Source organism: Ostrea edulis, chromosome 3 (genome assembly GCF_947568905.1).
Source record: "Ostrea edulis chromosome 3, xbOstEdul1.1, whole genome shotgun sequence".
Lineage (NCBI taxonomy): Eukaryota > Metazoa > Mollusca > Bivalvia > Ostreida > Ostreidae > Ostrea > Ostrea edulis.
The window spans coordinates 65,581,610-65,596,732 of NC_079166.1; the positions used below are offsets into that span (position 1 = coordinate 65,581,610).

At 33.3% G+C, this 15,123-nt stretch overlaps 1 protein-coding gene across 4 annotated transcripts in view; it reads left to right on the forward strand.

Moving 5' to 3' along the window:
• Positions 1-15,123, forward strand: part of LOC125674199 (neuroglian-like) — a 68,265-nt gene that overhangs the window by 43,479 nt on the left and 9,663 nt on the right. For all 4 annotated transcript variants that reach the window (XM_056158577.1, XM_056158578.1, XM_056158579.1 and 1 more), the window contains 3 exons: positions 1,550-1,631; positions 2,271-2,407; positions 10,227-10,308. In XM_056158577.1, the coding sequence (XP_056014552.1) occupies positions 1,550-1,631; positions 2,271-2,407; positions 10,227-10,308 (301 nt within the window). The remainder of the gene's footprint in view (positions 1-1,549; positions 1,632-2,270; positions 2,408-10,226; positions 10,309-15,123) is intronic.

Sequence of the window (15,123 nt, forward strand, 5' to 3'; positions counted from 1 at the left end):
AGAAATCAATAACCCTTGACTTGTGAAGATGCTTTATGACAAACTTCAACTTCTTATCATATTCTTAAAGCTGTGTTAAAATTATCATCTGCATAGCGTTTGCTGTATAGCATTCATTTGATATACAAGAGCAAGTTCTTCATATGATCATTTTTAATCAATGCAACCAACTGTCAAATAAGCTGATGTTACAGAAGTTTCAACAGTCTCGTTTGAAGTATTTCGCAAATTATATGGTTGTTATGATGGTCTTCTGAATACTGACGGACGTGTTTCATGACAATTATTAGGTTGTTCTTGACATACTGAATTTACTATGAATTAATCCATTTACCTTATCAAAGTAGAGGACTCCCGGTGGTTGTGACTGGTCAATGTGGGATGTTTACTCCTCCTAGGCACCTGATCCCAGTTGTGTTCAGGGATCCGTGTTTGCCCTACTCATAATTTTGTATTTTTTATGGGATTTATGAGATTGATTACTGTTCGTTATCTTCGCTTTTTCACTTAGTAGTACTACTTATTTCTGTTTAATGATAATTTTATATGCTCAACAGGATCCATTAGTGCAATGTAGTGCATATGTGGAAGGACACCAACAACTGATTTAGAATTTTTATTCATTTACACAATGTAGATGTCAAGTAATGTATTTTAATTTTCATTTTTGCAAGTCTTTGGAAATCACCAAAATAGGCTAAGATTGCATATCAGCCAAAAAACCGGCTTTACGGTACCGATATTTGTAATATTTGTCACATAATTTCATTTAGGTATATCTGTCTATCTTTCTTAATTTGATAGTCTAATTGATACCAACTAGTTCGTTTTCATTGTCTTCCACTACATATACATGTGTCAGTTTTTCATCATCATTTTTTATACATGAATTGCTTCAAAGAAATCACACTTTGAAATTTTCCACGTGCAACTTATATTTCGCCACTAACAGTCAATAAGTGATAGCAAGAATTAAAGAAAATGAAAGCAGATTTTGTTTCTTACCATAACTAATGCTTCCTACATCATCGAAGGTTGTATATATATAAACTAGCACAGCATGAAGTCAAAAGCATACAATATTAAAATCAATGCTAGACATCGCCAAAGAGCAATAACATTTATTTCGCTATCAGCACCTGTATCATATACATTTTCATATATAATTTAATTTTTCATGTTCAATGTTTGAATAACGAAAATATGATTGAATTAGGGTTGTCTTATTGTTTACATTAATTGATTTTAATTTTTTTTTTTCATATTTCTTAAAGTACTAAATTTTCTGCGCAATATTATTTTACATGTCAGTAAAGAGAAAGGTAAACAAAAGAACCTTAAATTAACATTTGATAAACAGAAAATTTAATGTTTTGTTGTTGAATATACTATTTATTTTTATTCTTAGTCAGAATTTTAAAAATATATCTTCACTCTTTCTTCACCCGTGAATATATATATATATATATATATATATATATATATATATATATAAATGTTGATATCAGGCAGAGTGCTGTGAAATAACTTGTGTCTGAAACAATTACAGGTGGTAGAGCCTGCTATCCAATGCATTGCTTCATCGATCTTGGACTGAACATCAGTGGCAATAGCATGCCCAACCTCACTTGGTAAAATTGTCTAGCCTGTTCTTTTATTATGTTTTGTTGGTTTTGCATAAGGGTGCAGAATAAATAATGGGTTTTTTTCTGTACATACCCGTATGCATACATGAAAGGTGAAGACAACGAATGAAACAGAATTATAAGTGGGACCAAACAACAACAGCAACATCAGAAATAAACACTCACACCATACTGATACAAAGGAATGATAAACAAAGTTCCCAGGCCGGCGTTTGATACAAAGTGTGCTTCAGTTACCAATATAACATATGATCAAGCATACCCAGTCAAGTAAATACATGATGTACCAATATTTACAAGATAGTACAAGTTTTGGCTCTTGTAATGGTAAAACGTTTAATGCTTAAAAAAGCCTGGTTATTAAGAGAAGGTAAACCCTAATATAGCCATCATGATTGCTGAAAGTTTCGATCATCTGTCATATACCTATGTGTGAAACAAAAATTGTCAAAACATAGTAAAATATATTTGAATACCTTATACATAAGAATGTGAATTCAATCTTATTCTGAATATATCAATGATTTCTCTTTTTGTGCTGTTGTGTTTTTGATCTATTTGACCTAATAAAACACTGCAAATGTGTATGAGACTTAGATATACACCACGGACATTTGTTTTCAGTAATGTTCTCCTGCAAATAAAGACCTGTGTGAACCAGCTCATCACTGCATGTGAAGGAAACGCAGTAAACCTACACCCAACTCTCGTCCAGTCTCTCGAAAGCGGAGCGAAAGCATGCAGTCAGGGAGGTTCCCAAGGTAACAACGTTCCGTAGTCTTTAGGAGTATTAACCCTTTAACTACCAGAAATTTTCGAGTTTTCCTTCAAAGCTGATACAAATATTTCAAATTGAAATTAAAGCATTTTCTAGTCATATTTTCGTAATATAACCTATGCATATTCTGAAAGGAAAAATCTTGAAGATTTTAATTATGCATTAAAATGTGGTGTAACGGTTGCCATGACAACAAAAATACCCCACAAATCCCCAAAAATGTGTTTTTTCACCATTTTCGTCACCTAAAACACAGAAATTGAATATTTATCAGCCATCATTTAAATAAATTTTAGGAATAGTTGTATTCATATGTACATGTATTACATGCATTCATGAAATTGAGTGTCATTTATTGTAAATATAATCATACATGTACTTTAACATTGAAGTACAAGATGCGCATAAGTTACAGTAGACTACGTGTAATTATTGTAAAATGTTCCTTAAAACTTGAAGAAATTTTTAAATGAAAATCAAAACTTTCTCCACGCATATTTTTAGAATATAACTCATAAAAATTTCAAAATGAAAAAAGTTAGTTTCTTATTATGCAGTGTAATGAATTTTTACAGTTACCATGGCAACTAAATGAGTCCATGAATCACAAAAATATGTTGTTGTTTTTTCCCGGTACATTTTTGTTGTTGATTTTTCATTCCTTCCTTCACATGAAAATACAAATTGACCAGTAAACTGCTACACTAAGTTTTGAATTATGTAGTGTGATCTGATGTTATAGTTGCCATGACAACACAATAACCCATAAATCGCTAAAATGAGGTTTTCATCCTTTTCTTCCCTTGAAATAGAAAAATTGTTCAATAAACTATCACAATATTTACGTCATGTACGTAATGATATCATGGAAACTAGCAGTACAAGTTCAAATATACATGTGAGGTTTATAAACCTACAATACATACAACCATATGCCTATAGAAATTAAATACCTTTATAACTCTCCAAATTCTAATATAATATTTTTCAGTAGATCATAAATGCTTCAATAGCTTAGTTCGTTTATAATACAATAAGCCAAATACATGTACATTGCATCCGCGCAAGTCACGCTTACTAAGTCCGGGAGTACCGTACGTATGTACATTAGGCGTGGTTTGCGACGGTGAATATATTGGTAAAACAGTGTACCATATATTTACATCGTTATATGATCTAAATTAATTGTTACTGATTTTTTTTCTATTTATATTATAAAAATAATGCGTACACTGTATCGCCTCAATCACGCATAGAGAACTACACCATCGGCACCGACGCTTTTTTCGCTGATGTGTCTCACATGCAAGCCGTTTTCTCATCGGACTGAAGAAGTTTCCGATCAGACACTGGGCAACGTCTAGTGAAAATCAATTAGAGAGTAATGCCTGTGAGGTTTCACGGTACCTGGGGTGTTCAACCATAGAATATAAAACGTGTTTCCTGCAGGCATGTATAATAGGGGGAGGGGGTGTTGCCATCACCCAACTTTTCTCAACACCTTTTAATGTTAAAAGATATATTTGGTGACCCCTCCCATATTTTATGATAGTATTGAAATATAAAAATGTAAAGTCGAAGTTATGAATTAAACTTGTGTACATGTATTGAAAGGTGTGCAATCCCCTCCCCCTTTTTAAGAAGTCGAAGTTTGGGAGTATTTATGAGTCGGTGCTAATACATGTCACACCCCTGAATTTAAAATCTAAAATTTATTTTCGGAAATTTTTAAAGGTTGCACGTTACTCCCGCATCCCCACCCCGAGTTTGGAGAATTTAAGTGCTGATTGTCCTAAAGAAGAACTTTTTTTATGTTTTTGGTTTATCTATTCATTTATCCATTTATTTATTTTTATTTCCTCGTCAAGAAATTTAGACAATGGTGTAGGGATTTTTTTCCGGCTTCCCCTCCCCCTGTTGAAAAATTATGCTACATACATGTACGTGCCTGTCCTGTATAAAATACCTGCATGTCGTAATGCGGTTATCTTGCATGTCTTTGTGTACTGAGTATGTACCGTACATAATAGAATCCCTTTTTACAAAGTGGTTTCCATATGAGTGAAATTTTTTTTACATGTAGTGATAATTGATTAGTAATATTTTAAGCGTACTTTTAAAAGTATCACTATTTAGTACTATATGTAGATCAGAGAGTCTTCGTCGGCACCGTACACAATCGTAATTTTTCTCTGACATAATTCAAAATGTTTACAATATTTTGTATTTACATATATGCATATTTTATGCTGTAGAATCACGTGTATGTGTGTGTGTGTTTTATGGTGTTTTTTCAAATAACGGAAATTTTATCAAAATTGTTGCCATTGTCATCAAATATTTAAAATAAATTACTGATGCATTGTCATCTCACCAGTACATATAGAAATGATTATATGTCTCTGTATATTTTGATATCGGGTAATTGGTTAATTCCCATCATTACATGTATCACATTACAATACAGAGAATCTTAGTCTTTTAATAGGCGATAGAACTTCATCTTTATCATAAATTCTGTCGAAGATTATGCCTGACGATGGGAGCAATATGAAAAAAGTAGAACTTGATACAGTGTCAGAATGGGTTGAAAGCATCAGAGGAATATTAAAATCCCACATTAGACACATTAAAACAAAAGTATGTACCATCTATCCTTCTGTGTTTAGTAAACCAGAAGTGATAAAAGAATTAGATAGGATACATGAGGAAAATGTTTTGGTTCCAGTTGACAAAGCTAGTAACAACATTGTCTTTGTTTTTAAGACTCATTACAACAACTGTATTTAAACGAACTTTGCATTAATTCCACTTTTGGTAATCATACTTATACTCCAACAAGGAAATTTTTCAAAACCAGGCTTCAGTTTTAGACACATTTAAAATCCCAGTCAATGGGTCGAATGAATATGAGTTACCGTACCTATGCTGGATTCCTAAACTATATAAAAACCCTTACAAACAAAGATACATTGCTGGATCCAGTAAGTTTTCTACCAAACCTCTATCTTTGCTCCTCACGAAAATTATTACGGCTGTGAAGGAGAAACTTCAAACTTACTGTGTGACTACATATACCAGAAGTGGTGTTAATCAAATGTGGATTCTAAAAAATTCTAAAGAATTTTTAGTAAACTCTAAATCACAAAACTTTTCCCAAACCAATAACATCAAAACCTATGACTTTTCAACACTATACACGAGCATTCCTCACGATAAATTAAGACTAGACTTTTGGCAACATAGACAGTTGCTTCTAAATAAAAATGGGGAAAACAAATATGCTTACTCCTCCTAGGCACCTGATCCCACCTCTGGTGTGTCCAGGGGTCCGTGTTTGCCCAACTATCTATTTCGTATTGCTTGTAGGAGTTATGAGATTGATCACTGTTCGTTATCTTCACCTTGCATTCATATCTAGTGATCAGTCATTCAAAAACTTACTTTGTTAAACGACACTCTGATTACATTGTACTCTGAAGTTGAAATAAAAACTATGCTAGAGTTCCTCATTGACAATATTTTCGTGGTCTTTGGTGATCAGGTCTTCCAACCGTCTGTTGGAATTCCCATGGGCACGAATTGTGCTACTTTGTTAGCTGACATGTTTCTATATTCATATGAAGCAGAATTTATTCAAAAACTTATACGCAAGAAGGAAAAATCTCTGCCTTCAATTCGATATTTAGATATATCGACGAAATTTTGTCTATTAACAATAATTACTTTCATTCATATGTCGAATCGATATATCCCTGTGATCTCGAAATAAAAGACTCCACAGAGTTGTCCACTTCTGCTTCATACTAAGATATTTTATTGAAAGTAGACATTAACGGCAAACTGACAACTCAACTGTATGACAAATTGGATGATTTCAGCTTTTCCATCGTCAACTTCCCATATTTATGTAGCAATATTCCATTATCACCTGTATATGGTGTTTTTATCTCTCAACTGATTCGATACGCAATAGCTTGTTCTGCATATAGTCAGTTTTTAGATCGAGGCAAGCTACTGACAAACAAGTTGATGGTACAGGGGTTTCAACAGTCTCGATTGAAGTCAGCATTTCGCAAATTCTATGGTCGTTATAGCGATCTAGTTCGTCAATACAACATATCATTGGGTCAAATGCTGTCTGACATGTTTCATACCGATTGTTAGGCCGTTCTTGACACACTGATTTTGACTACGGATAACTGCGTTTACCTGATCAGGATATAGGGCTCACGGTGGGTGTGACCGGTCGACAGGGAATGCTTACTCCTCCCAGGCACCTGATCCCACCTCTGGTGTGTCCAGGGATCCGTGTTTACCCAACTATATATTTTGTATTGCTTATAGGAGTTATGAGATTGATCACTGTTCGTTATCTTCACTTTTCATTACGGATATATATGTAGGATACCCAAAATATTTTGTTAAAGAAATTTGTAAAACTATTTGTAAATGTTTTAATATTTTTAAACCTCTATCTTAATTCCATAAAATTTTCAAATGAAACCACCTTTAATTTTTTACATTATTCAGAAATCTTTACTTAAAAATGTAATATCTAAAACTTGAAATCCCTTAGAATGCCTTGATATTGATGCATTTCATGCATCAACGACTAATTTATTGATTCATTGTATCTTGTTTAATGTCTCTCTCGAAAAATTTTCACCTATACGGAGATGTCACCAATACCGAAGAAGGGCTTCAAATTTAGGCCTTTCCTCAGCGCTTACTGTCATTGAGCAGTGGGGGTTCTTTACTGTGACACGGGTCATCCGTTTTTAAGGTCATCTCTGAGGACCCGTAACAATCACACTGTTACTCCCTGTTTTAATGACTTAGGTTTGTCGCGGCAGGGATTCGAATCTTGACTTTTTGCAGGCGAACGATTTATCTCTAGACGACGGCGGCGGTATGTATTAATAACCAATTTGCATTATTGTTTGATCAAATAATAAAAAAAACCCAGATAAACACAGCAACATAATTTTCATTCATTTGAACGCTTTCAAGTTTTTGTGTATCCTATGAGGAGTCTAAATTATCAAAATTAACAAGCCCAGGGTCCTGGAGAAAAATATGTATAAAGATATGTGTTGTATGTATAAAGATATGTGTTGAATTCTAAAGATTAATTTGTCATAAATTTTACATCTTGCCTTCAGAGCGAGTGTCATCATTACCTGCCCTCATCATTTTATGCAATGTAGAAGATTATTTTTTGAGCATTTTTCTAATACACATTGTAATTATATTCATGAATATGTAAATAATCATTTCGCCAGTACATGTGATAGTATCTAAAGGTTTAAGTAAAGGAATATAACACTGATTTTCCAGCCAATCATTATACCCCACACAACGAAGTTGCGAAGAGTATAATATTTTGACCCGTCTGTCAGTCCCCTTTTTTGTCAGCGCAACTCCTCTGAAACCACTCATCAGAATTTCGTGACACTTTGTAGTTAGTAAGGATACACTGTGTAGATGTGAATATTCCAAGAAAATTCTGATTCAATAATGTTTCTGGGAGTTGTGTCCCCTTTCACTTTAATATTCCGAGCCCGTCTGTCCTGTTCTTGTCAGCGCAACTCCTCTGAGACCGCTCAACAGAATTTTGTGAAACCGTATAGTTTAAAAGGACACGCTGTGTAGATGTGCATATCCCCAGGAAATCCTGATCCAGTCATGTTTCTGGGGGTTATGTCCCTTTTGAACGTACAATCTCAAGCCCGTCTGTCCTGTTCTTGTCAGCGCAACTCCTCTGAGACCGCTCAACAGAATTTTGTGAAACCGTATAGTTTAAAAGGACACGCTGTGTAGATGTGCATATCCCCAGGAAATCCTGATCCAGTCATGTTTCTGGGGGTTATGTCCCTTTTGAACGTACAATCTCAAGCCCGTCTGTCCTGTTCTTGTCAGCGCAACTCCTCTGAGAACGCCCAACAGAATTTCGTGAAACTTTTGTAGTTAATAAGGACACACTGTTTAAATGTGCAAATTCTCAGAAAATTCTGATTCATTAATTTTTCTGGGAGGTATGCCTCTATTGAACTTTTGAAGTCCGTCTGTCCTGTTCTTGCAGTAATGTATAACATTACCATTAATTGCGAGGCATAGTCAAGCAATGTTAGAGCGTGGGTTATGTGAGCTTGCTCACCTCTACTTTCTTTCATTGATACATGTGTTTGAGCTGTTCACTACTTGATCAGCCCTGATCTATTTTTTTCAACAAATGAATGATGTGAATTATTGATTAATTCTGAAATGTTTATAATATGAAAAATTTATTTTATTTCTAAAAGTACACGAGAGCATGAACTGCGACACTTTATGCCAGCATACTTTATGAAGCACGTTAGCGTTTCATGAAAACCATGCCGTCGTGAAGTATCGCAATTCATACCCTCCTGTATTTTCATAAATGAAATTTATTTTCTAAACTTACAGTTTACTTTCATTTCTGTCACCCCAATATTCCTAGCTGTTAAAATATTCGTACTTTATTTATCAAGATTCAAATGCACATTGTTCACATTCATGAGGAAATTGCTATCAGTTCAACTGGGAAAGAACATAGGAGGAAATGCAAATGTAAACAAATGATAAATATATAGGAAATGGGGAGGGGTGACATATTTGCATATACACATTTGCATATGTATGATAGGGATGTGCCACTGGAATAGCGCACTCATGCTCATACACGTGTACACTACAAATCTAGTACATACCTTGCATAAACACACGCACATTGATATATATTTTATCCCCCACCGCAACGCGGAAGAGGACATAGAAATACCGGTGTCCATGCGTCCGTCCGTCCCACTTCACTTTGTGGACGTAACTCCTCAGAAACCGCTCAACGGATTTTGTTTACATTTTGTAGAATTGGTAGTCACCATGTATAGTTGAACATATTTTGCAGCCATTTTGATTTGATAATTTTACAGGAGTTATGGGACTTTGTTGAATTTGTACGTGCTACGCTATAGGAACACTGGACGCAACTCCTCCGGAACAGCGCAACATATTTTGTTCATAATTTGTAGGATTGCTAGTTACCATGTGTAGTTGATCATATTATGCCGCAATTTTGATTCGAGAATTTTGACAGAAGTTATGGGACTTTGTTGAATTTGTACATAGTACACTATAGGAACACTTTGTGGACGTAACTCCACCGAAACCGTTCACCGGATTCCATTCAAATTTTGTAGGATTGTTAGTCACCATATGCAATTGATCATATTGCGCCGTCATTTTGATTCGACAAATTTTACAGGAGTCATGGGACTTTTGTGCTTCCACTTTTTTTTGCGGCGGTGTGGGGGGGGGGGGGCATGGCTACTTGTAACAATCTTCTTTGTATTTATTATTTTCATTCTACCACATGACATGAAATCCCCAGAACCATAACCCAGATGTTTGGATCACATGACTCTCAAATAATATACATGATGACTACTCCTGTAGCTACTTTTAATGCTAATTCGTTACCGTTTGGATTATACAATATGATTTCAAGATGTAAAACAATTAACAATATGCAAAGTAGTCATCCAACCCCATATAATTTTCAAAATGTCATTGAGACTGGTATGTCTTTGGTCACCTTTTGTACATCTACAGATATACCAGTATCAGCCAGATACTATGTGTACATGTCTTTATTTTCGCAGTTACTTATGTAGTATGGTGGTACTTTTTATGAAGTGCTAGATTTGTATGTTGTGAACACTTATTCATGAAATAACAGTGTCAATTTGTTGAAATAATTCTGTTGTCTTTGGTTTTAGGGTGTGATTTCCAGGCCTGTGACATCGATTTCACTTTTCCAATGGGTGTTCCTAGTAAAACGGAATACGAGAGTGGATGCGCGTGAGTGGCAAACAATACAGTTCCCTATATAGGCCCTATTACAGCTTTTGTAATGCAGTAAAACATGATTATAGCAAACCTCAAGGCCCGACATATAACAGTTTGTTGTAACCAAACTTCATTATATCCAGTATCATTTTCGTTATTTTCCTTACAAAGGTGAGTAAATAAATGTGAATTCGTTTAAAGTGTGTTCGTTATAACTATGTTTTACTGTAATCATGTGAATCCGAAGTGGTCAAAGAGATTCTGTAAATCGCAAATAGGAAACCAATATAGGACATTCAACATTTTTAACAACAATATGGGACAACAAAATTCCATTTATATATAATCATCCAACAACAAGAAGAATATTCATGTAGATCAATAAACATAGGACACTAGATAAACAAAAGATAGATCAATAAACATAGTACAGTTCAGTGAACGTAACAAAACATATGATACAACATTATAATAGGACAATAGACGTAAAATTATATCAGAAACAACCAACATAAAAAAAATAGCAATAGACATAAAACCCATCTTCGCTAGCCAAGGGTTTACGATCCGCTCCGCTTCTCTACAAACCCTTGGTAGATTTAGTGCAATTTTCGTAGCATCAACATTCAGCATATGATTGGACGCAGGGAAAGTCCTCAGCTCAATCAGAGAACGTGTTACGTTAGATCACGTGCAAAACAAAGGAATTTAAATACCTACAACTGTCACTCGGCCGTGTGTTAAATACGTATCCAAACCAATGATGCCACGTGCGCAGTTCAGAATCGTATTTTCGTAAAGAAGTGCATTTTATTTACTACAGTACCGTACCATGAGTTTATATTAATATCAAACATCTCTTGTAATTCGTTGTTTTATGTTCTATGCCAGATTTAGACAGTTGCGTCAGAGCTATTTTCCTCAATTTGGAATTCACCTTACACACGTGGGGTTATTTTTAGACGTAGACTCAACGACTACATATATTTCATGGGTTCACACATGTTTATTTTCTAAATAATATTATCACTGATTTCTTTCTCAAGTATGCAATTAAGAGATAGTTAAATTTATTATTAATATTTTGAATGATTTGCATACCACATTGCGTTACTCTCTGAGCGCAGCCATTTCTAAACAACGAGCGCAGCCATGTCTAAACAACTTTTAAGCAATAGCTGAAACACGTATTTTCATTGGATAAGTATGATGTAATCCAAACAGGGTTCTTTTCTTCCATCTGCTAGAGGGTGCCACTCAAAGCTATGAAAATTGCACTAATTCTGTCAAGGGTTTGTCGAAAAGCGGAGCGGATCGTAAACCCTTGGCAAGCGAAGATCCATAAAACCATACTGGACTATAAAACAACCATATAGGACAATCAGTATTATAAAAACATCAGAGGACAATTAACATACAAAATAGAAACATAGTACAAAAACATATACAACAGAAACATACGACAATGAAAGTAGAAAACAGACACATGAGATAGTAAACATATAAAACACACACATAGGACTGTAAATATATGAAACAAACACATAGGACTGTAAACACATAAAACAAACACATAGAACTGTAAACATATAAAACAAACACATAGGACTGTAAACTTATAAAGCACACACATAGGACTGTAAATATATGAAACAAACACATAGGACTGTAAACTTATAAAGCACACACATAGGACTGTAAATATATAAAACAAACACATAGGACTGTAAACTTATAAAGCACACACATAGGACTGTAAATATATAAAACAAACACATAGGACGGTAAATATATGAAACAAACACATAGAACCGTAAACACATAAAACAAACACATAGAACTGTAAAAATATAAAACAAACACATAGGACTGTAAACTTATAAAGCACACACATAGGACTGTAAATATATGAAACAAACACATAGGACTGTAAACTTATAAAGCACATACATAGGACTGTAAATATATAAAACAAACACATAGGACTGTAAACTTATAAAGCACACACATACGACTGTAAATATATAAAACAAACACATACGACTGTAAACTTATAAAATACACACATAGGACTGTAAATATATAAAACAAACACATAGGACTGTAAATATATAAAGCACACATATAGGACTGTAAACATATAAAACAAACACATAGAAATGTAAACATATAAAGCACACATATAGGACTGTAAACATATAAAACAAACACATAGAAATGTAAACATATAAAGCACACATATAGGACTGTAAACATATAAAACAAACACATAGAAATGTAAACATATAAAGCACACATATAGGACTGTAAACATATAAAACAAACACATAGAAATGTAAACATATAAAGCACACATATAGGACTGTAGACATATAAAACAAACACATAGAAATGTAAACATATAAAACAAACACATAGAAATGTAAACATATAAAGCACACATATAGGACTGTAGACATATAAAACAAACACATAGGACTATAAACTTATACAACAAACACATAGGACTGTAAACATATAAAGCACACACATAGGACTGTAAACTTATAAAGCACACACATAGGACTGTAAACATATAAAACAAACACAAACAACTGTAAACATATAAAACAAACACATAGGACTGTAAACATATAAAACAAACACATAGGACTGTAAATATATAAAACAAACACATAGGACTGTAAACTTGTACAACAAACACATAGGACTGTAAACATATAAAACAAACACATAGGACTGTAAACTTGTACAACAAACACATAGGACTGTAAATATGAAACAACCAAATAGGACAATCAATATTATAAAAACATCAGAGGACAATTAACATACAAAATAGAAACATAGTACAAAAACATATACAACAGAAACATACGACAATGAAAGTAGAAAACAGACACATGAGATAGTAAACATATAAAGCACACACATAGGACTGTAAATATATAAAACACACACATAGAACAGTAAACATAAAACAAACACATAGGAATGTAAATATATAAAACACACACATAGAACAGTAAACATAAAACAAACACATAGGAATGTAAATATATGGAACAAACATATACGACTGTAAACATATAAAATACACACATAGGACTGTAAACATAAACAACACACACATAGGACTGTAAACATATACAACAGACACATAGGAATGTCAGCATATAAAACAAACACATAGAACTGTAAACAAATAAAACAAACACATAGGACTGTAAACATATAAAACAAACACATAGGACTGTAAACATATAAACCACACACATAGAACAGTAAACATAAAACAAACACATAGAACTGTAAACATAAACAACACACACATAGCACTGTAAACATATAAATCAAACACATAGGACTGTAAGCATATAAATCAAACACATAGGACTGTAAGCATATAAAGCAAACACATAGCACTGTAAACATATAAAACAAACACATAGCACTGTAAACATATAAAACGCACACATAGGACTGTAAGCATATAAAACAAACACATAGGACTATAAACTTATACAACAAACACATAGGACTGTAAATATAAAACAACCATATAGGACAATCAATATTATAAAAACATCAGAGGACAATTAACATACAAAATAGAAACATAGTACAAAAAACGTATACAACAGAAACATACGACAATGAAAGTAGAAAACAGACACATGAGATAGTAAACATATAAAACACACACGTACGACTGTAAACATATAAAACAAACACATAGGACTGTAAACACATAAAACAAACACATAGGACTGTAAATATATAAAACAAACACATAGGACTGTAAACATGTAAAACACACACGTACGACTCTAAACACATAAAACAAACACATAGGACTGTAAACACATAAAACAAACACATAGGACTGTAAACACATAAAACAAACACATAGGGCTGTAAACATATAAAGCACACACATAGAACTGTAAATATATAAAACACACAGAACTGTAAACATATAAAACAAACACGTACGACTGTAAACATATAAAACAAACACATAGGACTGTAAATATATAAAACAAACACATAGGACTGTAAACACACATATAGGACTGTAAACATATAAAACAAACACATAGGACTGTAAACATATAAAACACACAGAACTGTAAACATATAAAACAAACACGTACGACTGTAAACATATAAAGCAAACACATAGGACTATAAACTTATACAACAAACACATAGGACTGTAAAAATATAAAACAAACACATAGGACTGTAAACATATAAAACACACACATAGAACTGTAAACATATAAAACAAACACATAGGACTGTAAACATATAAAACAAACACATAGGACTGTAAACATATAGAATAAAAACAAAGGACAGTAAACAATTGACGAATTGAGATCAGAAAAGCTCACGTTGTCTCAGGTGAGCTAAATACATACATGCAGGACAGTAAACATATAACACAAACACATGGGACAAGAATAATATATATGACAATAGAATAACATACAACAACATACTGTGTAACATAAAAAAAATTAGACAATAACTATAAACAGCAACATGACATAAATTAAACAGCATGATATCAATCCACATAACATCAACAATAACATTACATCAACAATAACATTACATCAACAACAGCATTACATCAATCAACAACAACAATAATCAACATAACATCAACCAACAACAACAATACTCAACATGTCATCGACAATAATATTACATCAACAACAGCATTACATCAATCAACAGCAGCAATAATCAACATTCAATTAATTAACAACAATAATCAACATAACATCAACCAACAACACCAATAATCAACACAAC